At 56.3% G+C, this 27,816-nt stretch overlaps 1 protein-coding gene across 4 annotated transcripts in view; it reads right to left on the minus strand.

The window, feature by feature from the left end:
• Positions 1-3,714: 3,714 nt before the first annotated feature.
• Positions 3,715-27,816, minus strand: part of KATNIP (katanin interacting protein) — a 194,420-nt gene continuing 170,318 nt past the window's right edge. For all 4 annotated transcript variants that reach the window (XM_053671630.1, XM_053671629.1, XM_037140018.2 and 1 more), the window contains 10 exons: positions 21,053-21,230; positions 16,497-16,662; positions 13,431-13,588; positions 11,847-11,911; positions 10,534-10,644; positions 8,873-9,012; positions 7,060-7,161; positions 6,352-6,512; positions 6,155-6,243; positions 3,715-5,574 (listed from right to left, as the gene is read on the minus strand). In XM_053671630.1, coding sequence (XP_053527605.1) covers positions 5,519-5,574; positions 6,155-6,243; positions 6,352-6,512; positions 7,060-7,161; positions 8,873-9,012; positions 10,534-10,644; positions 11,847-11,911; positions 13,431-13,588; positions 16,497-16,662; positions 21,053-21,230 — 1,226 coding nt within the window. In that variant the 3' untranslated portion in view covers positions 3,715-5,518. The remainder of the gene's footprint in view (positions 5,575-6,154; positions 6,244-6,351; positions 6,513-7,059; positions 7,162-8,872; positions 9,013-10,533; positions 10,645-11,846; positions 11,912-13,430; positions 13,589-16,496; positions 16,663-21,052; positions 21,231-27,816) is intronic.

Raw genomic sequence — 27,816 nt, forward strand, 5'->3', positions numbered from 1 at the left:
CGGAGAGTCCCCAAGGCCCTGGTCCTTTCCCTGGTTGAGGGCTGATGGGCAGGCCCAGGCCGTAGGCGATCGCTGGGCTGTTGTCCCTCCTCAGCTCGTGGCTGTGATGAGCAGTCATTCCAGCACCCCCACCAAAGTCGGCCCTGGCTCCGGTAATGGAAACGTCAGCTTGATTCATGGGCACTCGCCCGCCGCAGCCAGGCCGGAGGACAGGCGCGCTGGGAGGTTCCTACCAGGGAAAGGCCACCGCTGCCAGTGTGCTGACCCCTTGCTCGGGGCGGAGGTGGGGGCGAAGAAAAGCATCTGGGCCTGCCGAGTGAATTCTAACGACAAAAATGTCACTTCAGGACGTGGGAAGTTCTTCCTAGGTGACCCCAGGAAAGACCTGCCTGACGCTGGAGTGGTGAGGGCGGGCGTCTCACAGGAGGGGCGGCGCAGCAGGGGTGGGAGGGTGTGGGCGGGCGTGGGCGCGTGCGCAGGTGCTGCGGTTGAGAGGAGCGCCCTGCGGCCTTGGCCTTGAGGCAAGGACCCGATGGGCGGAGCGGGCGGCGCGGGTCTGCCGCTGGGCGGTCATCCGGAGTGGGGGCAGGTGGGGCCTTGTGGATTATAACAAGGAGTGTGGCCTTCACCACCTGCAAACCACAGGGAGCCATTGAGAAAAAGGCTTTTTTTTTTTTGGTCACAATATTATATTTTGAACCAAAAATACTGAAGAAAAGGAAGAAAGTATATGAAGAGAATCTCAAAGAAAAGTGACTGACAACTCAGTGCAGACCCACGTGGGGGCTCCGGTGACAGCGGTGCCAGGAGGGCTCTCGGGGGTGGACATGTCAGCTCCGCATTTTGGGAAGTTGTCCTGGTCGCGTGTGGGGGGTGGGGTGGGGCAGGGTGGGTCCCAGCAGGGACCTGGGGGGGCGCTTAGAGGGCGGTGACTCTGGGGAAGGGGAGGAGAAGCAGTGGCATGGCCTGGAGGTGAGGGAGGGGCGTGAGGGGCAGCAGAGCGCTGGGCGGGGCCCCGCTCCTCCGAGGCTCCTGTCTGGGCTTTGCTGCTGTGCAGCCGGGACAAGCCCGTGCGGGGCCGCGCAGGGCCGGAGCGCGCAGCTTGGACTGCGGTTCAGCTCCACTCGCCCCTCACTCTGGGCTGCGGGGCGGAGAGCCAATCGCACCACCGCACCAGTGGACGGCCAGCCGTAGGCCTGAGGACAAACAGCTCCGCTGAGGACCATCAGTCGTGAGGAAAAACCAACCTGCTCCGCTCTCAGGGGTCTGCTGTGCGGACAGAGGGAGAAACAGCATGGGACCACGGCCCTGCCCCAGTGCGCGGTCCGGCCCCCGCCACGCTGGTAATTGCTTCTTTGGCCACATTTCACCTGGACTGACCCTGTCTGAGCCTCTGCCTTAGGGGAGACTGGTGGCTGAATTGATGTCCAGAGGCCTCGTCGGAGCCTGGCAGCTACCAGAACCGGTCAGGACCTGGGGGAGGAGGGACCGGGACTCCAGAGCCGAGGGGGCCTCCGCACCAGAGAAGTTCCATGGCGAGAGGCCGGGGTGGCCAGCCTGTGCCCCAGGCACCCTTCCTCAGACCTCCTGGCCCTCCCTGGGAACTTCCCGGGTGAGGGCATGGGTGGTGAGCAGGGGTGCAGCAAGGCTGGGTCAGGGAGAGGCAGTGTGGGAAGGAGCAAAGCAGCAGGGCAGGGGCGAGAGGGGCAGAGGAGGGTGGGCAGCAACCTCTGCCCAAAGGCTAGTGCCCTTCCCAGACCGAGCCGCGGGGGCTAGGCAGGCGTCCCAGAAGTCAACACGTGTCAGCTGGGAGGTAGGGACATGCTCCCGTGGTGAGGAGTCCAGGCCTAGGGTCCTCTCTCGTCCCCCAAGTCACTTACTCTAAAGCCTCAGTGTGCACACCTGCAAACTGGGCGCGATCCTGCAGCACATAGAGTATGTCTGCCTCCCAGGGGTTCCTTCGTGAAGTGGGCACTGCCGGAACCCTGCTGGGCAGGAAAGCCCAAGGGAGCGCAGGGTGTGAAGTCCCTCAACAAGTTTGCACTGCTAGGAGCTGGTGGAGGCTGGACTTGAACCTGTCCAGCCAGCCCTAGGGCCATCGCTCACCATCACCAACCCGCTGGGGGAAGGGCACCTGCTGCAGAAGGTCTGTGTGCGGCACTGACATGCGCCTTCAGTGACGAAACCCGCAGAGCATCAGCGTGGGGGAGGGCTCACTACTGGTGGCTGTTGTTTTTGTTGTTACTGCCACAAAATATGGCTGCCAAAGGCTGTCCCTTCGGCAGGGGCTGTGAGTGGAACAGTCTTCCAGGGCCGGGACCCTGGAAGTGCTGTCCTGAATGCCACGCGTCTCACGAGAGGTCAGGGACATCCTGCACCGCCAGGCAGACAGCCCCCCAGCTCACTGGGGTGCATGACCCGTTGCATGGAAGTCCCACTTGCCTCCTCGAGACCCCAGCCGGGGCCTGTGGCCTGGCTGGGTGCCCAAGGCTCAGCTGAGCCCTCCACGCGTCCAGGCAGCCAGGGCCTGGCTCCCAGGAGTGCAGTCCTTCCCACTTGGCCACGCAGCCATGTCTGCCCCGCTGGACTTGGAACCAGTTTTATCTGGGGTGCTTGGTGTTTGTTTGCTTGGGTAAGTTGAGCAAAAATTTAAAAGTTGGATTTCACATTAAAAATAAATAAAACACCTGAATTTCTGGCTTCTCTTAAGAGCACTAAAGACCTGGCATTTCAGGGCCACTGGCGCTAGACTGCTGCCGGCCAGGCCCGCCCAGGCCCGCCCAGGCCGGCTTCGGTCCCCGAACCAAGGGGCCCAGGCCAGGGGTGCCAGCTGGTGGCCGAGAGGCTTATCGTGGCTGAGGAGTGGAGACGCCTCACTCACCCCCCTTCCCCGGTTCTCCAGGGCCGGCCCAGGTGCACAACCGTGGATGGAAGCACAGGGCTGGCTCTCCGGTGTCCGGGCAGAGCAAGGCCGCTCAGTCTTCCTAGGAACTTGGAGAGAAGCAGGGACAGGAGAGGGCTGCCAGAGGCCCTGACACCTTCCCTCCTTGGGAGCAGGGGACAGACAGACGGCCATCCCTTCACCTCAGTAGATGAGGGAGGTGGGTTTCCAAAGGACCCTCTCACCCATCGCCAAGGCAATTGCTGGCACCTGAGCTGCAGTCCTGAACTTCTTTCCACTCAAGGGCTGTTTTACCCAGGTGCCAGCGGCCGCCAGAGGGAAGCAGGGGAGTGGCAGGTGGGTGGGAGACCGAGAGCCAGGCATCTGGGTGTGGGCCTGCAGCACCCACACTTGAAGAGAGTGCCTGAAGCCAAAGACCAGGGATCTCACCGCCACCTCAGCTCTCCAGTGGTTGTCTCGGGACTTGTGCATTGGCTAATAGCTGTGCGTCTTGGGTAAGTTACTCAGCCTCTCTGTGCTTCCATCTCCCTACCTATAAAAGGAGGACCGTTGCAGTGCCTGCCCCACAGGGTCGTTGTGTGGGTTACAGGAGTTAGTGCCAAGCACAAAATCACCACTATGCGCGCATGGGCTTACAGCGTCTGTTTTTCACACAGCACCGGGGTTGTCCACAGGTGGGGACAATGAAGGTCAGAGAGGGGACATCCCCATGTCACTTGGCCACCGGCCTTCAGTGGCCTCTGACTCAGTTGCTGGAGGCAGCATGGGCTGTCTTGGATCCCAAAGCCACAGTACCAAAGTATACCCTTAACAGTATCTTTTATTGATTTGCAAGAGGAAAAAAACCAGAAATTTGTTTTAGAGTTAATGCCTGCACAGTTTTTCTTTCCTTCGAAATTGTGTGGTCCACACACTGGTTACAAATGTCAGCTGAGGCCCCAGGAGCGAGCGAGCGAGCGAGCGAGGGGCGTGTGCAGCATTGTCCACCCGACTGACCTGTGCCATGCCTGGGGGGGGGTGACGGGGACAGAGAGCTGGGCTCCCTTTACAGCGGGTGGGGCTCGGTTTGGTCACTGAGAGCTGGCTCCATCAGCCCCCCACGTGCCCCGATGTCAGCTCTCCGGGGAGCCAAGGCCCGGAGGCGCACCCCGTCTGGGAGGAGCAGAGAAGCTGGGGGCCTGGAAGCTATGGAAATGATGGATCTTCTTGGAGAGAAGTGATTCCTTATCGTCCCATCGACCCCCGCTCCAAATGAGAAGTGCATTTGCATAGCTGCCCGAGGAAGCTGCGAAGCTCATAAAGTATTTGCTGGGCTCTCGGTTGCATAGGAACGTACTTGGAGTACAGTAACGCGGCTGGGCTGGGCGCCAGGAAAACAACGGATTAATATTGGGAACGAGAAATTACCCACCACTGGGAAACCAATTAGGTCCCTGATCCGAGCTTGTTACATAGATGGAAATAGATGTGTTCTGGGCTTCACTCGGCTGGGGGTGCAAGGCACATTTCCAACTTGCTGGGAAGCTGCTGGAAGACGGAGGAGAGGGGCCTGGGCCGAGAGATCCTCAATGTCTGACTCCAAGGGCACAGACAGGGACGTGAAGGGAGAGAGCAGCAAGAGACGCCCACCTCTAGGCTCCAGGGACACGGCCAAGAGCACAGTGAGGGCCGTCTCTGTCCAGAGTTCAAGTGGAAGGAGCGCAGCCTCTGGGGACTGCGAGTACAGCTGTGGCACTGGCCCTCGGCCTCCCTGCCTTTGGGCCACAGGGCCTGTAGATGGGCCCACTGGCCCTCTGGGGTCCAAAGCCCCCTCCTGCCGGTCCTACCTGGGCCTGGTAGCAGAGAAGAGTGCCCGGATGCCAGGGCGGGCCCAGCTCTAGATGGGCAGGTACCACCCCCTTCCTGCCCTCTGCAGGACCCACCACGCCCTTGGCCAATCCCTCCTCAGCCCTGATAAGAGGACACAGACCCCTGTAGAAGCAGTTCCTCTGAGGGGACCTGTCCTTGGTGGGACCAGGGATGAGTGAGGGGGTTGTAGCAGTTCTGGCTAGACATTTGGGGGTCCAGGGGAAAGCCCCACCCTCTCAGGCAGCTCTGCTAGCCTCCAAAGGAGGCAGGGATGTGTGTGGGGGACAGGGAGTTGCTGGCACCCCAGCCTGGGCACGCCCCTCGAGCGCTGGTGCCGCGGCCTGGTCCCCTGCCCAGCGCAGCCGTGCCCGGGCTGGATGGAGGGCCTCCACAGCCCACCCCCTCTCGGCCCGAGTCAGACCTGGCTCTGGGAACCCAGGGCAGGGCTGAGTGGACGCCAGCCCTGTTTTGCCGGACCTTATGGGAGAGGCACCAGGACAGGTGTCCTGGGGCTCCCTGCAGGGCAGAACAGAGGGCCACCTCACTCCTCCCACCTACAACTCCTGTCTTCCCCAGGGCTGTCCACTCTTCAAGTGGACTCTTCAAGTCCCTTTACCCCAGGAAGCTCCCCTCCACACCACAGCTCTCTTCCGGCCCTGAGGGTCCTGGCTGGCAGACACTGAAGACTGAGGGGGGACGTGGGTGCTGAGGGGGCCAGTGACGGAGCCCCATGCTGGCCGAGAGGACCAGCTCTCCCTCCTTCGCTGGTCAGCACCGCCATCGCCTTGCTGTCTCCTCACTTATGCAGGTTTTAGGGCGTAAGGCTGTCAATGGAGAGCACAGAGGGATGAGCATCACTCAGGCTCAACCCTGGAGGGCTGCCCCACACCCTCAGGATGAAATCTAGACTGTCCAGGTTTCCATCCGAGGCCCTTGAAGGCCTGGCCCCCACCGGCGGCTCCTGGCGGCCTCGGAGCCTGGCGCTCCTGCACACTGGCCCCCCCTCACTGGAGCAGGCTCTCCCACATTGCCCTCCAGGCCTCTGCCCATGCTGTTCCCTCTGCCTGGCCAACTCTGTACATCTTTTAGGATGCAGACTCAAATACCACCGCCTCTGAGAAGCCCTCACCCTGTGGATCCTCTACTGGTTTGGTGTGGCCCAGAACAACCCCTTTGATGGTGTGCTCCTGCCCTTGACGGGCTATCCCTTCTGTGTGGGAAAGGCCTGGCTTCCAGCGAGCTGCGCTGTGCCCTGAGGGGCCTGCTCCTGGCCCCCAGCCAGGCTCCTGGGCCGGAGAGGGGTCCGAGGTCAAGCAGGGCCCAGAGGGTGTGTGGTACTGCTGCCCTTTCTCTACGCGGCCCAAATTCCAGAGAGGGCACCCCAAGCAGCAAATGGAGGCTGACCTGGGTCAACAGCACCCTGCTTCCTTTTCGAGTTGGCAATGATTTGGTTTTCATTCATCATCTGGACGTCCTGGTCTTCCACCTGATTGCTGCAGCGACGGAAAAGGCAGGAGATCTGATCAGGCCCCAGCCCAGGGTCCCTGCCGCCTGTTCTCCGCGGGGTGGGCGGGGGCGGCCTGGGCTGGGCTGGGGCTCACCTGATGGCGGCGCGCTTCTCCCGGTGGCTGATATCCAGGTCCTCGGTGAAGAGAATGGTGTGGTAGGGCACTGTGGGCTCGCAGGTGGGCAGGATGCCCCCGACCAGGTGGCCCACCATGGCCAGGACCCCGTTATACACAAGCAGGTCATCCACCAGGAGCTGAACGGACACAGAGGAGGGGCTCTGCAGCACAGCTGGCGGGCCCTCTCTTACTTCCCGCACGTGACCTTGGGCACGGAGCGTCCCTGCACCAAGCCCCGCCCACTGCGCACCAGCCTTGCGTAGTGGCTTCAGCTCTTGGTGGCTCACGGGAGGAAGGTGCCATCACTGGCCCCGTGTCGTAGACGAGGAGACCGTGGCTCACGGGCTGAAATGCCATTAGCCCGTGAGGCAGAGCTGGGACGCCCCGGGGGCCCACTCTCCCCTCCCGAGAGCCACCCCGCGCATGAACTCCCTAAATCAGAGTTTTTGAGAAGAACAGGTAAAAGAAAAGCCACTTTCTGTTTTTTCAGGGTGATGGTTCGAACCACTGGGAGGAGGCTGTGACTCCCCGGGTGGATGGCCAATGTCCCCGCAGGGGGGGCCGGGCACTTGTGTCTAAGGCTGCAACGGAGGGAAGTCAATCAGACTGCAACCAACGAGCACTGCTGCGGCCTGATTACCATCGAGCGTAATTATCTAAAAAGCCCAGCTAATAAGTACTTACGCCAAACTCCTTCACCCCTCGTTGGGGTGTTTTCGCGTAATTCCACAGTTTGATCATCGACACGGTGGTAGGCAGATCAAAAATTACATAGATGCGGTTTACCTGTCAGAGAGGGGCACTGGCTGAAACAGGGATGCTTGCGAGCGGGGCCTCCCGGCTGGGAGGGGCGCCGGGACCCGCAGGGGTGAGCCCCGCAGGGCGCCTGGGCGGGAGGGGGCGGGGCCCTGCTCACGGGGCCCAGCCCGAGGGGCTCTGGGCCGCGGTACGCAGGGTTCCTACTGCCTTCCGTCTCCTCAAAGCCCATTTTGAGTCAAGTCACGTGTGGCTGCGTTTGCAACAAGCCACTGAGCTGGCTCTTGGAGGGCCTGCTTTCTTGGGCCCAGAGTGGTCCCCCTTTAAATACCCACGGGGACTGGGTATTCCCTGCCCTTCCCCCGGAAACAGTCTGGGGCCACGTGGGCTGTGGAGTCAGGCCTCAGCTCCGGAGTCCAGAAGCACCGCCGCCAGCTATTGGGACAGCTCTGACCCCCACCTGTCCTTTCTGCAAACCGCAAATGACAAGCACAGCAGGCAGGCCCTGAAGGCACTGCTGGGTAATTTTCGGTACTTGTCTCTGAATTTCTGCTGGGGGAGTGAGGCAGATCAGGGACAGAATCAGCTAGTGGAGTGGGACCCGGCAGCCTCCCATCCCCCCTCCCCAACAACATGCTAGGGGCTCCTTGCAAGATGCAATAAAGCAACAGCAGCCAGCCCTGGCCACCAGTTACTGGCGCTCCAGCCCGTTTTGCCCCGGTTCTCAGCCTGTGGCCGTGCTCAGAGGGCCACGGTGAAAGATGGCAGCAGGTGGCACCAGCTTAGGGGCCACAACTCAGTGGCCCCAGGTCCAAGAGCCTATGGATCTGTACACCCCCCCTTTGTGTGCTGGGGCTAAGGGGCTGGCCTCCACTCAAGGGAAGCTGAGGGCTGGGGGGCCAATTTGGGGGGAGGGCCTCTGGAAAACCTCCCTCACAGAACTGCTGATGCTGCCCCTGCCTGTGTTTTGAGAGGAAAATGTGCCCTCTTGTCTTCCTGTTCAATTCCATGTAATGGAACAAGGGACACTTCGATGGACAAGCGGACACTCCAGACACGGCTCCATATCGCTGCCGGGCCCCCAGAGGGCCCTGTGGCTGCGGCCGGCGGGGCTAGACCCGCCTGTCCCGTCTCCTGGCTTCTCTCCTCTCTTCCTACCACCATCAACCAGGTCCGGGCAGGCAAGGCCCACCCCCTTCCAAGGCTCTCTCTCCATCAGGTGTTGGAAGAAAAATGGAAGACTGAATGCAGAGCCCAAGATGGGGGAGACTGGAGACAGGACCAGGCAGATCTGGTGCCAGGGTGCAGGCAGGAGTGGGGTCAAGTGCCCAGCGGCAAAAGGAAGCAGAAAGTGAGTATGGGGAGGATGGAGCTGGCGGGGGGTGGGGAGTGGGCTGCAGAGGGGAGCAGAAGCCAAAAAGAGAAGCCGCTCCCTCGGGGAGCGGTGGGTGTCCAAGCCCACAGGCCTGTTGCACGGGGGCCCCAGCTTCAGAGCCCCCTGTGGCCCTTTATCTCCTAGGGGCTCTTCTAATGACCCACCTTTGCCCACAGCAAAGATAAAGAACTACTGGCCCCAAAAAGCTGACCCCTTAGATGTGCTAGTGAACACCTCAGCTGTCCTGACGGTTCTGTGCATTTTGACTTGTTCCAGATTAACTTGGCCAGGAAGGAATTTGTGTCATTAAGCAGGGGACAGGAAATCTCCCAGTCCACCCCAGGGCTGAGAGCTCTGGAAACCCACCAGGCCGGGCAGGATGGGAGCCAGCCACATGTGCCTGCCGTCACTGGTGTCATTCACTTGGTCGATGAGCTTGTCAGGGGTCCGGACGTCCCCGCACACGCCCTCCAGGGCGTTCACGCTGTCGGGGAAGGCAGCGATGTCTGAGGAGGCACCTAAGCTGTCATAACTCAGCAGTGTGCTTGGCACCGCGCGCCACGCTCTCGGCCGCCGCCACCCTCCATCACACTGACTGGGGGCTCAGGGGACACTGGGGCGGGCAGGCAGAGCAGCCAGCTGCTGCTCTGGGCAGCCTGAGAAGTGACAGTGGAATGAGACGTGTTCTGGGGAAAGTGACAGCATGGACTGAGGCTGAGTAGAGGGTGGGTGGCCAGTTCCAAGGACAGGGGAGGCAGCCACGTCGGGAGATGCTGAAAAAGGCGTTGTGGGGCTCCGAGAGGCAGGGACAAAATATGTTGCTGCTACTCTGGAGGGTGGAGGGCAAACTGTGCAAAGGGTTTCCTTTGCAGTCACGGGACACCCAGGGCCTGGCTCCCTGCCTGTAAAATGGGTACAGAAATCCCCGCGTCCCAGGACTGAGGGGAGAGCTCAGGGGCCCTGGGTGGGAGCTCTCTTGGTGAGACCACAGAGCCTTATACAGCCAAGGAAAGTGATCAAACCACCGAGTCATTTGCTCAAGGTGAGGAGCAAGGTGTCACCGAGGGAAAGCAGGAAATGGGTTCCGGTTGGAACCCAGGGACCCCGAAGAGATGTAAGGCAGGCTTTGGGGTTTGACCTGCTCTGGCAGCTCCCTAACTGGCATATCAGGGTCACAGATCAAGAGTCCAGAGGGGTCACCCTGGCTGTGGTGGCTCAGTGGGTTGAGCACAGGCCTGCAATCCAAAACGTCACCTGTTCGATGCCCAGTCAGGGCACATGCCTGGGTTGTGGGCCAGGTCCCTAGGTTGGGGGCATGCGAGGGGCAGGGGCAACCAATTGATGTTTCTCTCGTATGTTTCTCTCCCCCTTCCCCTCTCTCTAAAAAAAGCAAATACAATCTTTAAAAAATAGAAAATAAAAAGAAGCCAGAGCGGTCAGGCAATTGCGTGGGAGAGAGACCTGGCAGCCCGGAGTCCAGAGCACAGGCTCCGGCGTCTGCCACTCACTGCTGTGTGGCCTTGGGCAAGCAACCCTGCGGCTGTGCCCTGTTCCTCATCTGTAAAGTGGGGATAATGGCAGCGCTCACTTCACAGGACTGTGGTGAGGGCCAGTGGGGCACCACGTGGCAAGCCCCAGGCATGAACAAAGGGCTCCGTGGCCGTGAATTCAGGACACGCCAGGCGAATGCGCGGTGACAGCTTGCCCCTGCAGCCCTGGTGAGAGCCGTTAGAGTCGTCCAGGGCCTGTGGTTCCCCGGGGCTGTGGCCGGTGGCCTCGCCCAGTTCCTCAGGCCACAGGACCCCTGGTTCTGTGCATCTCCCGAGCCCGGGCCTTGTTAGGCGTGGCTGGGGGCTGCCTCGCCCAACCCCAGGCGTCGGCGTCTGACTGTAGACAGAGTCCACTGGCATTTTAATTGCAGGCCTGGTTCCGACAGGGACGTCCCCTCTACATTCAAGACTTCCGCGCCCTCCCCCGCCCTCACGCTCCCTGCAGGCCGGAGGGGTCCCGCTGCCTGGAAAGGATACTGTTTTCCGACAGAGGGATTTTCTCCCCGCGCGCGTCGTACAGCTCCAGGCCGGTGAGACCGATGTAATAGGGGTCGCCCCAGCTGGTCAGGAGCCGAAACTGAAAAATGACTGGCACAGGTTGTTAAGGAAAAACAGGCTTGATTTCCTGAGGGCAAAGTAAAACAATGACGAAGGCAACATAAGGGACGGTTCTGGGGTTTATATAGACAAATGAAAGCAAAACAGTGATTTTCCTCTTCCTTAAGACTGAATCCTATCCAAATATAAGTGCCATCAGATTGTCCTTAATTTAAAATGTGTGTGTGTTTTAAGAATTCAAAACCTTTTTGCAGGTCCCAGGAGACAGGGGAACAGGACAGGACAGTGCCCTCCAGGGAGCTGGAAGGATGGGGACACATTTGTATCACAAACTCGTTACAGGCGCTGAGCAGACGGACCAGGGCCCAACCATCTCAGGCGTCAGTGCCCGACTGGAAACCAGTGCGAACAGAAAGCCTGTGCCCTCCTCCCTCCATTGCAAGCCTGTGGCTGCCATGGGCAGAGGGGCACGGGAGCTCTAACAGCATCGAGGGATGGGCCATGGCAGGGTGACCCACCGCCTCGCCACCAGGCATCAAGCCCTTCCTCAGCACACACCCCCTCGCTCCCGGGATCCCCAGGAGCAGGCGGGTCAGGACAACTGAGAAGTGGCAGGGTGGCTCCCAGGTGACATCATAGCCAGAGGCAGTCCTTCCAAAACAGGCTAGTGAGAAAGCCAGGTAGCCTGCGTTCACTCACCCGGCCCCGCCCCTTCCCACTGTGTGGCCTTGGGCAGGTCACTTAGCCTCCCTTTGCCTCAGTCTTCTCAGCTGTGAAATGGGAATGCTGGCAGTACGCACCATGTGGGGCTAATGCAGCGAGTTTATGCCGGCAGCCCGCAGCAGAGGTCCAGGGAGGACCTCCACTGTTCCTTCTATCCGCAGCTCCTCCCCACCTGGTCCGAAGGACAGCCCCCGCTCCAGTCCCTGGGTCAGTTCCAGCTTCTCCAGCCCCTCCAGGCTGGAGCCCTGCCCAGTAGGGGACAGGATCCGGAACTCCTGAGCTGCCCCTGTCCCAGTGGCATCCAGCGCGCCCTAGGACCCGGGAGCCCTCCCATCCCCTCCTAGGTTTCCCTGCCTGGTGGTCCGGCTGCCCTGGCTGAGACCTGCCTGAAACCCTGGCCAGCAGCGCAGGCCCAGACCCTGCCTCAGGCCCACAAGGTGGCTACAAGGGCCTCGCCCTTTCCCTGGGCCCCAGGGCCAAGGGTGTGCAGAAGGGGTGGGAGAGGATACAGCCACAGGGCATCAGTGGTGCCTCATAGTCCATGCTTGCCCGCTCCAGGCTTTTGGTGTTGAGCCTAAAAAAGAACCACAAAGGAGTGCCAGTAAGCAGAACACAAGTACTGGAATGGCCAGTGGGTTACTCCCCGGCGATAGACTGAAGACCTTGACAATGTGGCACACCCAGCCGGGCAGTGCAGGAAGACAGCTGCAGCTCCTGCTTGCACAGGGCTCCCACTCAGCTGGGGGGCTCAGTCACGGCCAGCTCAGCACAGGGCCTGACTGACATGGGCCCTCCCGTGCCCCCAAACTGCCCTAGTGGGGGTTACTCTTCTGTCCCCAGGTTGTGAATGAAGGAAGTGGGGCAGGAAAGCGGATCACATGGCTCTCAGGAGGCGGAGCTGGGATGTGCTCCAAGGGTCCAGTTCCAGGGCTCTCTTAACCGCCCTGCTCTCCTGCCCCTTCATGGACAAGGAAAGTCCATGTTGCACTGAGAGCTGAGTGGGACACACGGCGGACACAGGGTGTCAGGGGACACGGGCCACAAGGCAGGGTCTGAGCTAGGGAGGCAGCTCCTTGGGGAGAACCAGAGCTAAGCCTTCCAAGCACAGGAGCAACAAGAACAAAGGTCCTTAGGTGGAAGGGGGGGGCGGGGGAGGAGGTGGTCCTTTGCCACAGAAAAGCAACCAGAGGGGCTGCAGTGTGGGGTGGGGTGGGAGGAGGGCGGGAAGTGGAGGCTGGAAGGTGGGGAGCGCCCTGAAGGCTTTGGCTTCCCGATCCTGAGCCAGTGGCTTCACCAGGTGGGGCCTCAGTCCCCACGACTGTAAAAAGGGCGTAATGACCCCTCCTTGAGTGAACAGGAAGCATCTCGCACACAGCAGGCGCTGTGGAAGAAGAGCTCTCTCGCTCAGTGCCCCCTCCGCTGGGCTTCTTTCCCGGGCCTGCCGCAGGGCCCTCCCGCTCTGGCCTGCTTTCCTTCCATTTCAAGGGCAGTGTTATAATTAAGTGGCTGTTCCCAGTGACCAGCCCAAGGAGTGATCCCAGCTACAGTGAAAAGAAACTCATTTTGTTTTGAGAACTTGGCCCCTGGCATTTGGGCGTCAGGGGGTTTAAATGAGTGACCTTAACGTGACATTTACAAATTGTTATGAACTTAATGCAGCTGAGAATGGGGCCGAGAAACCCCAGTGAATCCATGAAATGCTGGGACCTGTTTTTCTCTTCGGATCTCTCTAAATTAGGGACACGGAAACAAGGGAAGGTAGAACATTCCCTGAACCAGCCGGCAGGCATTTCTGGAGTCAGGCAGCCAGGATCCTCTTTTCCCAGCAGGAAGCATTTAAAATCTCAAGCACTCCAGACTGAGAGAATCCCAAACGCCCGGACCAGGTGGGCACATCCCACAGGCTTCCAGAGAGGCTTGGCTGAGCTTTAGAAACAGCCAAGTTGAAAAGCAAAGCCTTTGATCACCATCTCGAAACGCTTCAGGTGGACACTTCAGAGGAGTCCACCTGCTCTGGTCATGGGCTTCAGGTGTGGCTGGAACAGGGCCCGCGCCACGGACAGGAAGGGACGTGCGAGGTGCTGCTCCCTCACCTCTGGGACGGCCGGGGCAGGACTGGAGCTTGTAGGTGGTCCACAAAGAGGATTTCCTGAGCAAAATCGAAGTGGCAGTTGCCCGGCCCCTTCCGGATGAGAAAGCCCTCTGGAGGGGAGACGCACAGGCCGTCCAGGGAGACGTGGACGACTTTGGCCTAGCAAACAAGAGAAGACACACGCCTGAAGGAGGAAGCCAGCGTGCGGGACGGCAGTGCGTGCCGACACGGCTGGTGCTGCTGGCGGCAGGCGTGCAGGACAGAGCGCCGTCACGGAGCCCGAGCTCGGTCTGGCCTTCCTCCCAGACGGGAACCAGCCACCCAGGTCCACTTTCCAGTGCCGTCCCTGCCCTGTGCCAGGCGCTGAGCTGGGTGCGGGGCAGACAGCAGGAGACAAGCAGGTGAGGCCCCTGCCACAGTGGACACATGCGGACATTCTCCAGTCCACTCAGTCACGGGGCCCTGAGGTGGCGCAACATGGCGGTCAAGGACCCAGACGCAGGTACTCTGACATCCATTACTAGTAGCTGTGCAAGTTACTTAACCTTCCCAGGCCTGGCTGTCCTTATCACTGTTAAATGGGCCCAAAAACGAGTTAGCTTATGAAAAGTGTCCAGAACAGACAGCACCTGGCACAACACACGCACCGACTGCCCCTTCCTCAGGCCCTGGCTCGCACGTCGCCACTGGCCCCTGGGCTGCCGTTCCCTCCACGGAGCTCTGAGCCCGCCCATCAGGGACACACGCTTCCTAGCAGTGTCCTCGGCGGCCTGTGGGTCTCCTGTGGTGGTGGAGACCCCGGCTGGACCATCTCTGTATCCGCCTCAGGGCCTGGCCCCTCAGGTGCTTACTGAGAACTTGCTGAATCGATGGCATTGGAGCCAGCAGGTCCCCTGTTCTAGGCCGATTTCACCTGCCAGATGGCCAGGATCCAGCAGTAAATCTCAAAGCCTTAATGATCACGTGTGAGGGGACTCGGCTCTCGGTGAGCGGGGGGCGGGGAGGAAGTGTTGATAAGCCAGCACCCTCTCTCCAAGCACACATTTTGGAATCAAGGCTCCTCGGCACCTTACCCCACCTTCACACTTAGCAATCCGGGCCCAGCTGCTGACCAGACAGGTGGGCTTCACCTCTGGGAGACGCAGGGGCTCCTCCATGTGGAGAGGAAGGGGCCTGGCCTGGGTCTCGTGGGTGACCCCTGTGCTCAGATGCCCTTTGGTCCTTCTGCATCAAGGGAACCCTGCCTCCTGTCGGTCAATTAGTCAGAGGGCACAGAAACCTGAAAAGTGTAGGGTCATGGGCTTCAGGTGTGGCTGGAACCAGGCACTCAGACTGTCACTGTACCTCCACTCCACTTTCCACAAACCTGACTCCTACCCTGAACCCGGGGCTGGACCTGTGGCCCTGGCCTGGCCACACCAAGACCTCTGACCCCCTGGTCACATGATTAGTTCATCGGAATGGAACTTGGCCAGAATGATCCTCATGACTCCTAGGTGTGCCCCGCGGAGAACGCCACCTGAAAATGAAGCCGGCAACCGAGCAAAGCAGAAGCCCAGGAGGCCACTGTCCCTCTCCTGGGGGCGGGGCAGGACGGGGCTGTTTTATCATCACCTCCAGCTAAGGGCTAAGCAAACTAGAGTTCAGAGAGGCTATGTGATTCACCCAAGGACACTGGAGGGATCCGAAGTCCCATCTCTGTGAGTCTGAGGCCGGATCTAACCACAAGCCAAGGATCCCCGACCCCGGTGCCCAGCAGGGCCTTGGGGGTGGCCACCTGATTTGCTGCCTCGGGGGCACAGTTCCCCCCACACTGTGCTTCAGGGTCTGCCCGCTCCTGTTGGGCCACCTCCCTCATCCCACAGCAGCCGGTGGTGAGGGCCAGATGGGGGGGGGGGGGCGGGGGGCAGGCGGGGGCTCTGGGCCCAAAGTGTCTAGGACATGAATCCAGGTCACAGAGAGTCAACTGGAAAGACGGACTCAGTCAAGAGAACGCAGAGACCCAGAGGCATGAGTTGAAGCATAAGGTTTTTAGGGGTTTTTTTTATGCCCACACTTCTGACGTTTTCAGTGTGCTAAGCCTGAGAGCACGCACGCACACGGAGTGGCCTGCAGAGGGCTGCAGCTGCTCCTGAGGGACCGGCCTGGTGGGCTGGGGGCTGCCACCCACTGTGAAAGCCCCCACAGTCCTCGAGGCCCCGCAGGTCTGCAGAAGAACTCTGGGGCGCGCAGTGTGTGGTGGAGAGCCCAGACCCCAAGGCCGACTGATGGCTCTGTAAGCTTTTGTGGGGCAAAGGTGACGGCCACCCTCCAGAGGCAGGTATCTGCCCCTTGTCATTTTAGAGACAGGAAACTGAGGGGCAGAGAAAGCAGGCCACTAGCCAAAGGTCACGTGGCTGGCAAGGATCGGGGCACAGTTTCAGCCGGAGGGCCCCGTGGCTCCAGCGCCCTGACTGCGCTGCTGTGTTTCAGGCGTCCTCATCATCCTCAGCTCTGTGTGGTGGGAGAAGAGCTGTGTTTCATGGGTCCTAGATACCCCGGTCGCAAAAGCCCAGAGAAAGGGGCACTTCTGCTGCTTTTCTCTAGGTTCCAACAGAGGCCACTGCTCCTTCAGACCCAGCAGAAGAAACACAGTGTGGGCGCAGAGCTCCCAGCCCAGCAAGCTCAGTCTGGGGCTCCAGCTCTGATCCTGGGGGGGGGTCATCCTCTGAAAACCTCACCTTCTCATCCTCTGAAAGACGAGGATAACAACATGTGCCTCCCAGAGGCTGGACGACGGTCAGATAACATGACGAGGAGCTCTCAGCCCAGGGCCAGGCCCGAGGCCCCCAAAACCCCCAGCGGAGACAAGGTGCTGCAGGTTCCCCAGGCTGCCGGGCTCTTCAGCCTGCGTCTGCTGTTTGCAGGAGCAGGAAACAGCAGCTCTCTCTCCCCTTGGCTATAAACCCCATCGCCATTTAAAAAATTCTGGAGGATTTATGCTCCCCTCTGGCAGCCACACCAGCCATTCATCAAGGGCCCGTTTCCTTGACAGTGGGCTGAGCGCGGCCACTGTGTCCCCCCTTACCCCTCGATAGGTGTCCTCGGGAGATTTATTGTAGTTCCAGAAGCGCAGGCCTGCGATGCTTTCGGCTCTGTCGAAGCGGATCGTGACCACGTGGTCCAGCCCCGGCGAGAAGGGGATCAGCCACATGTGCTCATCCTCCATGGTGATGTTGGCCCCATCGATCAACCTGCACACAGCGGGGAAGGAGCAGTGAGGGGCGGCCCGGTCCTCGGGAGAGGGCACCGCGCCCACCACGGCCCCCGCCCAGCAGGTGCCTGGCTGCATGGGAGAATGGAGGGAGGTGAGACTCATCACAGCAACAGCGAGGGGCCACCTCTCAGCTGTGAAGTGAGACAAAATCAAACAGGAAGAAAAGTGACAGTCTGTGCTGTCTGGGGTGCAATGGAGCAATCGTCCAAGTTTTTGTTTTGTTTTCAAAGGGGGCAGGTGTGCCATTTTTCAGGACCCTGGAACCCAGTCATCTCATGCCTAGAAACTTTCCCCTGAGGACAATCTAGTCAACCTGTTGGAAAGACCGCCTGCACCAAGATACTCATTATGGTCTTGTTGTTCCTATCAGGAAAAAAGAGGACCCGAGAGGTCTCAAAACAGGGGAAGGTTCGGTCGGTCTGGACGGTGTCCCAGTGCCATCGCGAGGATGCGCAGCGACTGGGAAAGGCAGGCACCCTCATCTCAGCCCTGTATAATGAGGATCAGGACCAGGAGAGATTCTGCAAAAGCAAAAATTATAGTGTGTCTGGGGGTGGGGGCGGACATTTTCTCTGTGTTCCAGACTCCCTGTAGAATGCTGTGCTGACTCCGAGGGCACATTCTGAAAGAACTCTGTCCCTTCGCCGTCGTGCTGGCGGGGAGAGTCCAAAGCACCAGCGTGAACTTGGCAGCTCCTGCAGAGGGACGAGCACAAGGGGGCGCTCTGGGGAGCTGGAGGCCCAGCACCCTCAGGCACTTCTCGGCCGGGGCTCCGAACCTGGTATCTCCTCGCATTGCACATCCATCCCGGCCAGGCTGCTTCTCCTGCTCAGGACACTCTGCACCTCCTCCTCAACTCTGCCCACGCGTGTCCCCCAGACAACTGCCCTCGACTCCCCTGGACTGCCCGGCACACCTCCGCCCAGACCCCAGCCCGCGTGCCATGGCTCCAGCCCATGCGTCCGGCATTGCCACCCACAGGCCTGGGGAAGGGCCTCACTCTGGCCTCTTGGGCAGTGCCCTCCCCTCTCCCTCCCGCTTCCCTGACGACTCAAAGCTGCTGCACTGCCAGCAACTCAGGCTGCTGCCATGTTTCCTGTATTTTAAAATAATTTTATTTTTTCTCTTGCATTTTAAATTTTTAGATTTGGAATAAATCTTACAATCTCACCGCTCATCCAAGGAGGTAGCGTTTCTTTTTATTTTCTCTAAAAGGCTGTTATTAAATTGATGGATGATGTGTCTCACAACTGCTGGCATCTGAAAACTGAGACAACTCGGCAATTTAACACTCGGGTGTTTGTGGAATTAGCTGACTGAGGACTACTCCAGGAGAACCATTATTTCCTTCCAAAAGCAATTACCTCTCTTTCCCAGCACTGTGGCTGCTCCCCAGTCCTGAGAGGAGAGAGAGCTGCTACAGTGTTTACAGCTGGTGGGGGAAGGGAGGTCCCTCCGGACACCCTCAAGAATATCCAAATGGTACTTCTAGCTTGGTCCACGAAAAAGCCTTGAAACGATGATCAAACAAACAGCAACAAGCATCCCTAGTGGCTAGATTATGGTCTCTAAACACCATTTCCCACTAGAAGTGACTGGGACTTCATAAAGAAATGGCCGAGACCATGTCTGGGACAATTTTTAAAAAAGAAATATATAAAAATGAGCCCGGAATATCTTGTCATGTCAGAGAGCAGGGCAGCTGTCAGACACGACTCTGTCAGGATTCCCAGGGTCTAAGAGCATCAATAGGATAAAAAGTGCAATAGACTTAAACCCTTCAAACACAGTACACTCAAGTCCATGACTATGATAGTCAAAAATAACCAAACATTTTAAAGGATGCTAAAGGAACATGTCATTTTGAAAATGGAAAAATAAAGGGAAAAAATCAAGTTTCATTTATGCATTTATATAATAAATGAGTTGGGCTTTTTCCAGGTTATACAGTCCGGCTAACTCCTTTTTATTCATTTATTTATTATTCTCACCTGAGGACATGCTTACTGATTTTAGGAAGTGGGGACAGGAGGAAGAGAAACATCAATGTGAGCGAGAAACACCAAGTGGCTGCCTCTCACACGCCCTCAACTGGGGACCATACCCGCAACCTCGGCCTGCGCCCTGACCGGGAATCAAACCTGCACACTTTCAGTTTACTGGATGATGTTCCAGCCAGATGAGCCGTGCAGCAGCCAGGGCGAGAAACCAAGCACTGAGATGGCCTTTCCTATTTAAATCATATCTCAGAGTAACCAAATAACTGAAGGAAAATTCTCTGTATTGATGAAAAGAATGACAGGATAGTGCATTGCAACCCCTGATAAACCCGTCGATCCAGCCACTGAGCTTCGGTCGCCACCATCACAAAAAGCCCGGCAGCCCCTGAAGGAAATAAATGGCAACACCCCCGATGGTCATGCTTTGCCCGGCAGTCAAACCTCGATCTGGTCAGGCCTCGAGGTCTAAGGAACCATTTGTAAGAAATACAGGGTCCTGAGGAGCAGGTTAAACAATACCATCGAGATGAAACCCGTAAAACCCAGATTCTGCAGGGGAAAAAGGAAAAACTTTCTTGAAAAGATCATATATTAGGAAAAGAAAAAAGACATATCAACCAATCACAATGTATAGACCTTATTCGGGTCCCAACTCAAGAAACAAACTATTAAAATCATTCTCAGAGCCCTGGCTGGTGTAGCTCAGTGGATTGAGCGCGGGCCTGCGAACCAGACAATTGCGGTTCGATTCCCAGTCAGGGCACATTCCTGGGTTGCAGGCCAGTTCCCTGCAGGCCAATTCCCAGCAGGGGACGCATGAAAGGCAACCATACATTGATGTTTCTCTCCCTCTCTCCTTCCCTTCCCCTCTAAAGATAAATAAATAAAATTAAAAAAAAAAAGAAAGTGACAAATAGGTGTAATGTGATATCTTAGATGTGATTCCAGAGCAGGAAAATGACAATAGATAAAAACTAAGGGAATTTGAATAAAGTATGAATTTAAAAAAAAATCATTCTCAGGAAAACAGGAACATGCTGGATATCTAGTAATTCAAGGAATGATTGTTAATTTTTTAGGTATAATAATAGTGCTGAGATTATGTTTTCTTCTTAAAGTCCTTATTGTTTAGAGATACACACTGAAATATTTAGAGAAAAAACGCTGTCAGGCCTGGGATCTGCTGCAATACAATCGGAGCAGAGGGCGGTGAGCGGGTGTGCGGCTGGGCCCACAGGCTCGAGTCGACAAGTGCAGAAGTGAGACCTGCCGAAATGCGGAGCAGAGTGGCCCGGGCGGGCGGGCATGAGGGTCACAGTTAAGGTGTGCCTCACAGGAGCAGGGTGGGTCCAGCCCTGACCCCACATGTGCTCTGGGCCAGGCAGGGTGCACCTGAGAGGTGGCAGTCCCCTCCTCCCACCCTCCAGCCACGGGACCCACTGCCCCGTTCTACTGACAAGGAAACTGCAGCAAGGAGAAGACGGTGGAGCTCAGCGGTGAGGTGCGTGGTGTTGCTCTCCCACGACATGCACTCCAGTCATGACTGCAGCCAGCTAGTCTGTGTGACCTGCAGCCAGTTTTGACCTCTGTCTACCTCAGTTCACATGGGCGCCTATCAATCATATTGTTAAATGGGTGAATGTCTGTACCCTGCTTAGTATAGTCCAACATGTGGCATTTAACAACTGCTCAAATAAATGGCAACTATAATTTCAGGTACTATTCTTTTTGAAGAGGTTAAGAAACTTACTAGCTGTCAAGGGGCAGAGCCAGAACCTGAACTCCCATCCCCCGACTCCCCTAGAGGCTGTTATCCACCGCACAGGCAGGGTGGGCGGGACAGCCGTCCTGAGGGGCGGAGCTGCTCAATACAACGTTTCAGGCTTGTCCTCTCACTAACTGGCCCCAACCTGGGTTTATGAAATCTGACAAATGCAGAGGAGAGTGTGGAGACTTCCTCACCCATCTCCTTCAGTCTCAAGGAGGGGGGAAGCTTTCTGCCCTTGAAAGGTGAGGTCGCTCACATTTAAACTCAGAGCCATCCCTGCAAATGATTACTGAGCAGCCTCTGTGCTCAAGGCCCGAGGCCAAGCATGGTGAGCACATAAAACACAACTCTGTCCGGAAGCAGGAGAACCTGGCTTCGAACCCTGCCTACCACTTTCAGCTGCGAGGTCTTGGCAGGGTCACCTCCCTTTCTGAGCCTTGGCTTCCTTTGGCTGTAAAATGGGGTGCACAGACCTCACGGGGTGGTCAGGAGAAGGGGGGACAGGGCTTGCTATGCGATGTTTGAATCTGAAGTCTAAGATGCAGAACAGTTCCCCGAGTTCCTGCCGTCATGACAGTTAAGCTTCTACAGACACCTACTTGTCCAGGGTCCGGGAGTCCTCGGTGTACTCGGGGAGGTCATTTAAGTCTCTGGGGCAGGCAGAGATCTGGTGCAGGCTGACGGGCAGTGCCTGGCCGTCCTTGCCCACCACTTCCAGGCCTGTGAGTCCCAGGTAGTGCGGGTCCCCCCAGGAGGCAGTGAAATTCAGCTGAAGGCCTGCAACAGGGAGAGAAGTGGCCCATGAACACCTGAGGTCCACGGGAGGTACCTGAGATGGAGACAAGAGGAGGAGTGATCTTTAACGTCTGCACTCGGCCAGCTTGAAGACCTAGACACAAATGAATGCCTTCAGGCTGGGCTCTCTGCCTTCCCTCCCTTGGCCCCCGGGCCTGGGGCACGGCTGATGTTTGGGCAACATTAGTGGGATGGATGTACCAGTGTCGTCTGAACTTGCTCACACCCCTGGGTCCTGTCTCTACCTATGGATCATGTCACCCCCTTGACATTTAACACCCAAAAGTGGGTCCCCACGGTGCTTGGCCAACAGGCTTTGCCCATCTGGCTTTCATTTTTCTAACCTATACTTGGACCAGGGGTTCCTGGCTGCACTAAGACCGTCATTCAGTCTCTCGTTTACATTCCTCCCTGCTGACACACGGCCTGCTTACCTGGTGCTCATCCTTCAGAGCCCGGCTCACTTCCTCAGGGAAGCCCTCCCACCTGCTTTGACTGCATCAAACCTCCATTCACAGTTTGCTGTCTCACTGAACTTGCCCTCCCACACCCTGGTCGCCACTGTTATCTTGTGATCATTTGCTTAAAAGTGCCAGATGGTTAACCCCCCAAAGCCCACCACAGTGCCTAGCACATAGTAGGAGCTCAGCATTGACAGGATGATTAAACAAATAACTAAATGGAGGCAGCCATATCATTAAGCCACAACACTAGAAAGGGATATTTTATGCAAATTGGTTCCTATCATGAGGAATCTGATGGATTTGTGGTAAAGGAAGTGACTAAGGTTACACCTCCACCCTTTTGCCCTTGCCCCCCACCCCGCTCCACTGAAGACCACTAAGAAGTGATCTTCTCTGAGTCAGGGGCAAAATGGCTCCACTTGCCCAGAACACTCAAACCAAATGAACCAACCCCCTTGGTCAGGCCCTGTCAAATATATGGCTAGAACTTTTCTTAACTAATGGTCTCCTATCAGAGTGAGACCAAGCCCAATGAGCTCTTCCACCCTTGGGGAACTTGGAGCCCATCTCAGCTCCCTTTTGAGTGGCTGTGTTCAAAAGATTCATGCTTTTTGCACCTTCCCCAGAGTGCCAGCACTGTAGCACGGGAAGAAAAAAAGCCCAGCTAGCACGTGGTCCCACCCATCTCAGCTCAGCTGAGGTGGCAGAGGCCCAGTGGGGTCTCCAGACAAGTGAGGCCATGCCCCCACAGCCCTCCCGAAGCCCAGCTTCCTCTCCTATGCCCCCGTCACCCCAACAGACACTGTGCAGCTCAGCCTCGGGTCCTCCTACTTGCCATGGGCCGGGGTAACTCTGAGCATCTCGGGGTCAAATGAAGAAAGATGGGGTCATCATGTACCAGGCACATGATGGCTTCTCACCACACTGGTAGCAAGCAAAATGGCCAAAAATTCTTCCAACCCAGTCCCTGTCTCTTTGCAATGTGACTTTGCCACTGTCCCATGCAGAAGTGAAGTCTATTTCTCCCTTCCTTGAACCTGGACCATGTGATTTGCTTTGGTCATGGGACAGAAGCAAAGATACTGCAAACAGAGGCTACAGGTGCATATGCACTGGGACTTACCTTCTCTCTTCACGCTTGCAGCCCTGCCACCTGAAGGAGACAGGTGAGCCCTGTGCCCCCACCACTCTGGCCAACAGCCTCCCAACTACCAGACACAAAGGCATCCTACATCATTCAGCTGCCAGCTTACCTGCCAGCTGACCAGACCATAAGCAGGCCCAACAGATGCCAGCAACCCAGCTCAGATGAGAACTGCCCAGCCAAACCACTGAATTATGAGCCAATCATGAATGGTGGCTATGTTAAGCCTCTAAAGTGTGGGTTGGCTTGTTCAGTAAAAGCTAATTGATACACTGCTCGTCATGGGTCTGCTCAATGTCATCTCCAGGAGACTTCTAGTCAATATGGCAGCACAGGCAAACACTGCTCACCTCCTTGCACAACCACATCAAAATTACAACTAAACTATAGAATAACCATCACCCAGAACTATCAGAAATCGAGTTGAATGGAAGTCTGACAACTGCAGAATTAAAGAAACCACATCGGTCTAGACTGGTAGGAGGGGTGGAGATGTAGAACAGGCTGGTGGATAAAAATTCAGGAGGGATATCTCAGGAGCGAGGAGTCTCAGCCCCAAACCAAGACCTCCAGCTCAGGGTTCCTGTGCCAACAGGATAAATCCCCATACTCCTGGCTGCAAAAACCAATGGGGACTTAGTTGGCAGAAGAAACTTCTGGAGCCCTAAGCAGTTCCTCCTAAAGAACCCGCACACGAACTTAGACTCACTCCCTCTGAGCTCGAGCACTGGGGTAGCAGCTTGAAAGGCACCAGTGGCATAAGGGGGGAACTGAAGTGTCTGGTATCAATGTGAGAGCAGAGGGACAGCTTTCTTTCAGAAAAAAGGAGGGCAGAGGCCATTGTCCCCTTTCTGAACCTCCCCCAAAAGAGCCACATAGCTGGCAGGTGGGTGCCGTATCTGAGGCTCCATCGACCTGGCTAACACTGTTTGAGTTGTCCTGGAGATCTCCTGAGACTCCGTCCCACCCAACTTATTGGCTCACCCACACTGGTAACGGTGACTTTCCCATACGCATGGCTGGTCTTGGCTCATGTTTCACAACTTCCTAAATCCTCTCAAACAAGGAACAGCTGGCATCAGTGAGCCCCTAGCCCCTGCACCTCTTGCTAAGTGGCTGCATTCCCAGCATTAGGAGTCACCAGCCTAGATTTGCAGCTTGGCTTCATCTGGGAACCTCCAAGACCAGCACAAGTACCACTCACCTCAGACTGCTTTATAGATAAGGCAGGGTGGCCCTGCACAGAACACAGGTGGGGCCCGACCTGGGGCGGCACCACCCAGGAAACCCCAGGGCCAGTGCACCCAGTGGACAGCTACAGGTCACATCAGAGCACCACCACCCTGCCCCCCACACAGCTGATCCTCCATGGAGGGTAGAGGTTGGTAGCCAGTGGTCACAGCCAGTCCCTGCAGCTGACTAGTCTTAGTAAATCCCTCCCATTGATCTGCAAATGGCAACCACAGCTCAACTACAAGAGGAGGGTGTACTCAGACCACACGAATGGCACACCTCAAGTACTTAGCTTGGGTGATAGGGGAGGCTGTGCCACTGGACCCTACAGGACACCTACTACATTAGGCTGCACTACCAAGACTCAGAGTCAAAGCAGCTCTACCTAATACATAGAAACAAACACAGGGAGGCTGCCAAAATGAGGAGACAAAGAAACATGGCCCAAATGAAAGAACAGATCAAAACTCCAGAAAAAGAGCTAAATGAAATGGAGATAAACAAATCTATCAGATGCAGAGTTGAAAACACTGGTTATAAGGATGCTCAAGGAACTTAGTGAAGACCTCAGCAGCATAAAAAAGATCCAGTCAGAAATGAAGGATACACTAATTGAAATAAAGAACAATTTACAGGGAAAAAAGAGTAAAGTGAATAAAGCCGAGAATCAAATCAATGATTTGGAACATAAGGAAGCAAATTACAACTAATCAGAACAAGAATAAAAAAGAATAAAAAAAACGAAGATAGTATAAACAGCCTATAGGACAATTTCAAGCATTCCAACATTTGCATCATAAGGTGCCAGAAGGAGAAGAGAGAGAGCAAGAAATTAAAAATCTATTTGAAAAAATAATGTAAGAAAACTTCCTCATTTTGGTGAAGGAAATAGTCCAGGAAACACAGAGAGTCCCAAGCAAGATGGATGCAAACAGGCCCACTCCAAGACACATCATAATTAAAATGCCAAAGGTGAAAGATAAGAAGAGAATCTTAAAAGCAGCAAGAGAAAAGCAGTTAGTTACTTACAGGGGAGTTCCTATGAGACTGTCAGCTAATTTCTCAAAACAAACTCTGCAGGCTAGAAGGATTTGGCAAGAAATATTCAAAGTCATGAAAAGCAGAGACCTACAGCCAAGACTGCTGTATTTGGCAAAGCTGTCATTTAGAATTGAAGGGCAGATGAGAGGTCCCCAGACAAGAGAAAACCGAAGAGTTCATCATCACTGAACCATATTTATACAAAATGTTAAAGGTACTTATTTAACAAAAAGATCAAAACTATGAACAATAAAATGGCGAACATGTATCTATGAACAACTGAATCTAAATAACAAACTAAGCAAACAAGAAGAACAGAGACACAGTCATGGATACAGAGAGTGTTCTGATGGTTGCCAGAGGAGAGGGGTGTGTGGGGGAATGGGTGATGGGTGAAGAGGTGAGGGATTAAGAAGTACAAATAGGTAGTGACAGAGTAGCCATGGGGGTGTATACAGTACAGCACAGGAAATGGAGAAGCCAAAGGACTTATACGAATGGCCCATGGACGTGAATAATGGTGTGGGGATGGCACGAGGGAGTGGGGGTCCTGGGCGGAGGGGAGCAAAGGAGGAAAAATTGGGACAACTCTAATAGCATAATCAATAAAATATAATTACACAAATGATCAAATGCCGTCTCCTCCGAGAGGCCTTCCTACCCCCCTGAGCTCAAACAGCACCACGCCCCACGCCCTCTAAACCCTGCTTTATTTTTTTGTCATTGTACTTATCACCACCTGAGAGTATATCCTATATTTACTTGTTTATTTGTTTCTATCAGTCTTCCCTGCTAGGATGGAAGCTCCCTGACGGCAGGAAGTCTGTTGACTTTGTTCACTATCGTATCCCCAGAGCCTAGAAAAGCATCTGAAAAATAGACAGTCGAGAAAGATTTTTCTTTTGAAACACACAGCAAAGTCTCCCTGGGAGGTTCTATTGCAGCGCAGACACACAGTGAACACCTAACAAACAAGTAAATGTGGCCGTTCCCCAAAGTGATGGAGACCGTAAAAAAAATAGACGGGCTAGGAAGTGACTGGGGGGGCGGGCGGGGAGGCTGGTCTGAGGGGCGACGGTGGCGCTGAGAGCTGGGTGAGCAGAGGGCAGACGGCGTTCTACAGTGTTTCCGGGAGGCGCTCTCAGCTGAGAGGACCGGACAGCAAGGGCACAGGCCCTGGGACGGGAACAAATTTGGCCTGTGGTTAGAACCAAGGTCTGAGGAAGAGGGCGGTGGAACAAAATGATATCAGAAGGTGAGGCCTGGGCTAGAACGCATGGTGAAGTTGGGATTTTCTCCTCTGCAGCGGGGAGCGACGGGAGGGCTAGCTTTGAAGCAAGGGTGTGACGTGCTTCAACTGCACCTCAGAAAGTGCACGCAGGCAGTGGACTCTCTGGGGACACCAGTGGGGAGGCTGCTGGAAGACCGATGGCCTGGACACGGGTGATGACAACAGGAACGAGGGGACCAATTCGGGGTCTGTTTTGGAGGCAGCACTGCCTGGTCTCAATGGCATGTGCGGAGTGAGGGAAAGAGATGTTTTGGACCCAAGTTACAGAGCGGCTGTGGGCATCGTTCCTGAGATGGAGAAGGCCTGGGGGTGGAGGAGGGAGCGGACTGTGTGGGGGCATCAGTGTCGGGGAGAAACGCCAGCTGCCCTTGGGGAAACAAGACGCGTACCCCAGCTCCCCCAGGCCTGCAGTCCCCTCACTTGCCTGGCAAGATGCCCTGCGAGGCCATCTAATCCAGGCTGCTCCAAAAGTGACTGCTCTCCTGTATGAGTTAATGTCTGTGTTCCATATTCACTTCCTCCAGTGTATCAATCAGTATTTACATACATGAAAATCAATTTTGTTATTTCTCACCCATGTTTCCATCCTCCTCAGCTCCATTCCTACTCGTCACTGCTGATATCTGCAAAGCGTCCAAAATGAGCGTCGTCTGCAGATTAGCAAGTCACACACCCCCTTTCAAAACACGGACGGGCTGGGCCGCATCTCCCAAGACCCACAAAGCATCAGACAAAGCCCAAGGAAAAAGCCAAAGAATCAGAGAAGACAGATTCAGAAATCACAGGCTTCAGACATGCAGAGGGGGCTTAGCCAAGAGGTTCTTCCGCCTCCCACTGAGTAAAGAGCAGTGAAATTACACTTTTCTTGCAGCAAAAGAGTCTCTGAGCTCTACTCCCAGGCAGATCTCCCAGAGGCATTGAAATCACATTTCTGAGAAAGGTCAGGAGCTGGCTCAGTGGGAAGGACATTTACACATGGCATCTTTAGGGAAATCATCAGATGAAGGGGACAGTGGCCGCTTCTGTCCAGCCAGATGGCCCTCCTTCCTTCTCCTCCTTACAGCCCCCTGACCTCCTCTAGAGCGCTGTTTGGTGGCTGACCCCACCACTGGCTGCAGGGACAGGCCCCTGAGGCAGGCCCGGCCAGCGCGCGTTTTCCATCTCACACCTCCCTCTCCCACCCAGTCCTGGTCAGCCACCGTGATTGGTCTAAGGACGCTCGGGCAGGCAATCCCAGCCAGGCCGAAGAGCCGTAATTCTGGAATGATTATTGAATTTAGGAGGAAACAGAAGTTCTCTTTTCGTCGTGATTGCCGGGTAGAAGGTGAGCATGCACGCAGAGTGTGCAGGAGCTCCCATGTGGACAGAGTCGAACAGGGTCTAAGTGAGAAGGGC

This window comes from Artibeus jamaicensis, unplaced genomic scaffold, assembly GCF_021234435.1.
Source record: "Artibeus jamaicensis isolate MK-2021 breed Jamaican fruit bat unplaced genomic scaffold, CSHL_Jam_final contig_700, whole genome shotgun sequence".
Classification (NCBI taxonomy): Eukaryota; Metazoa; Chordata; class Mammalia; order Chiroptera; family Phyllostomidae; genus Artibeus; species Artibeus jamaicensis.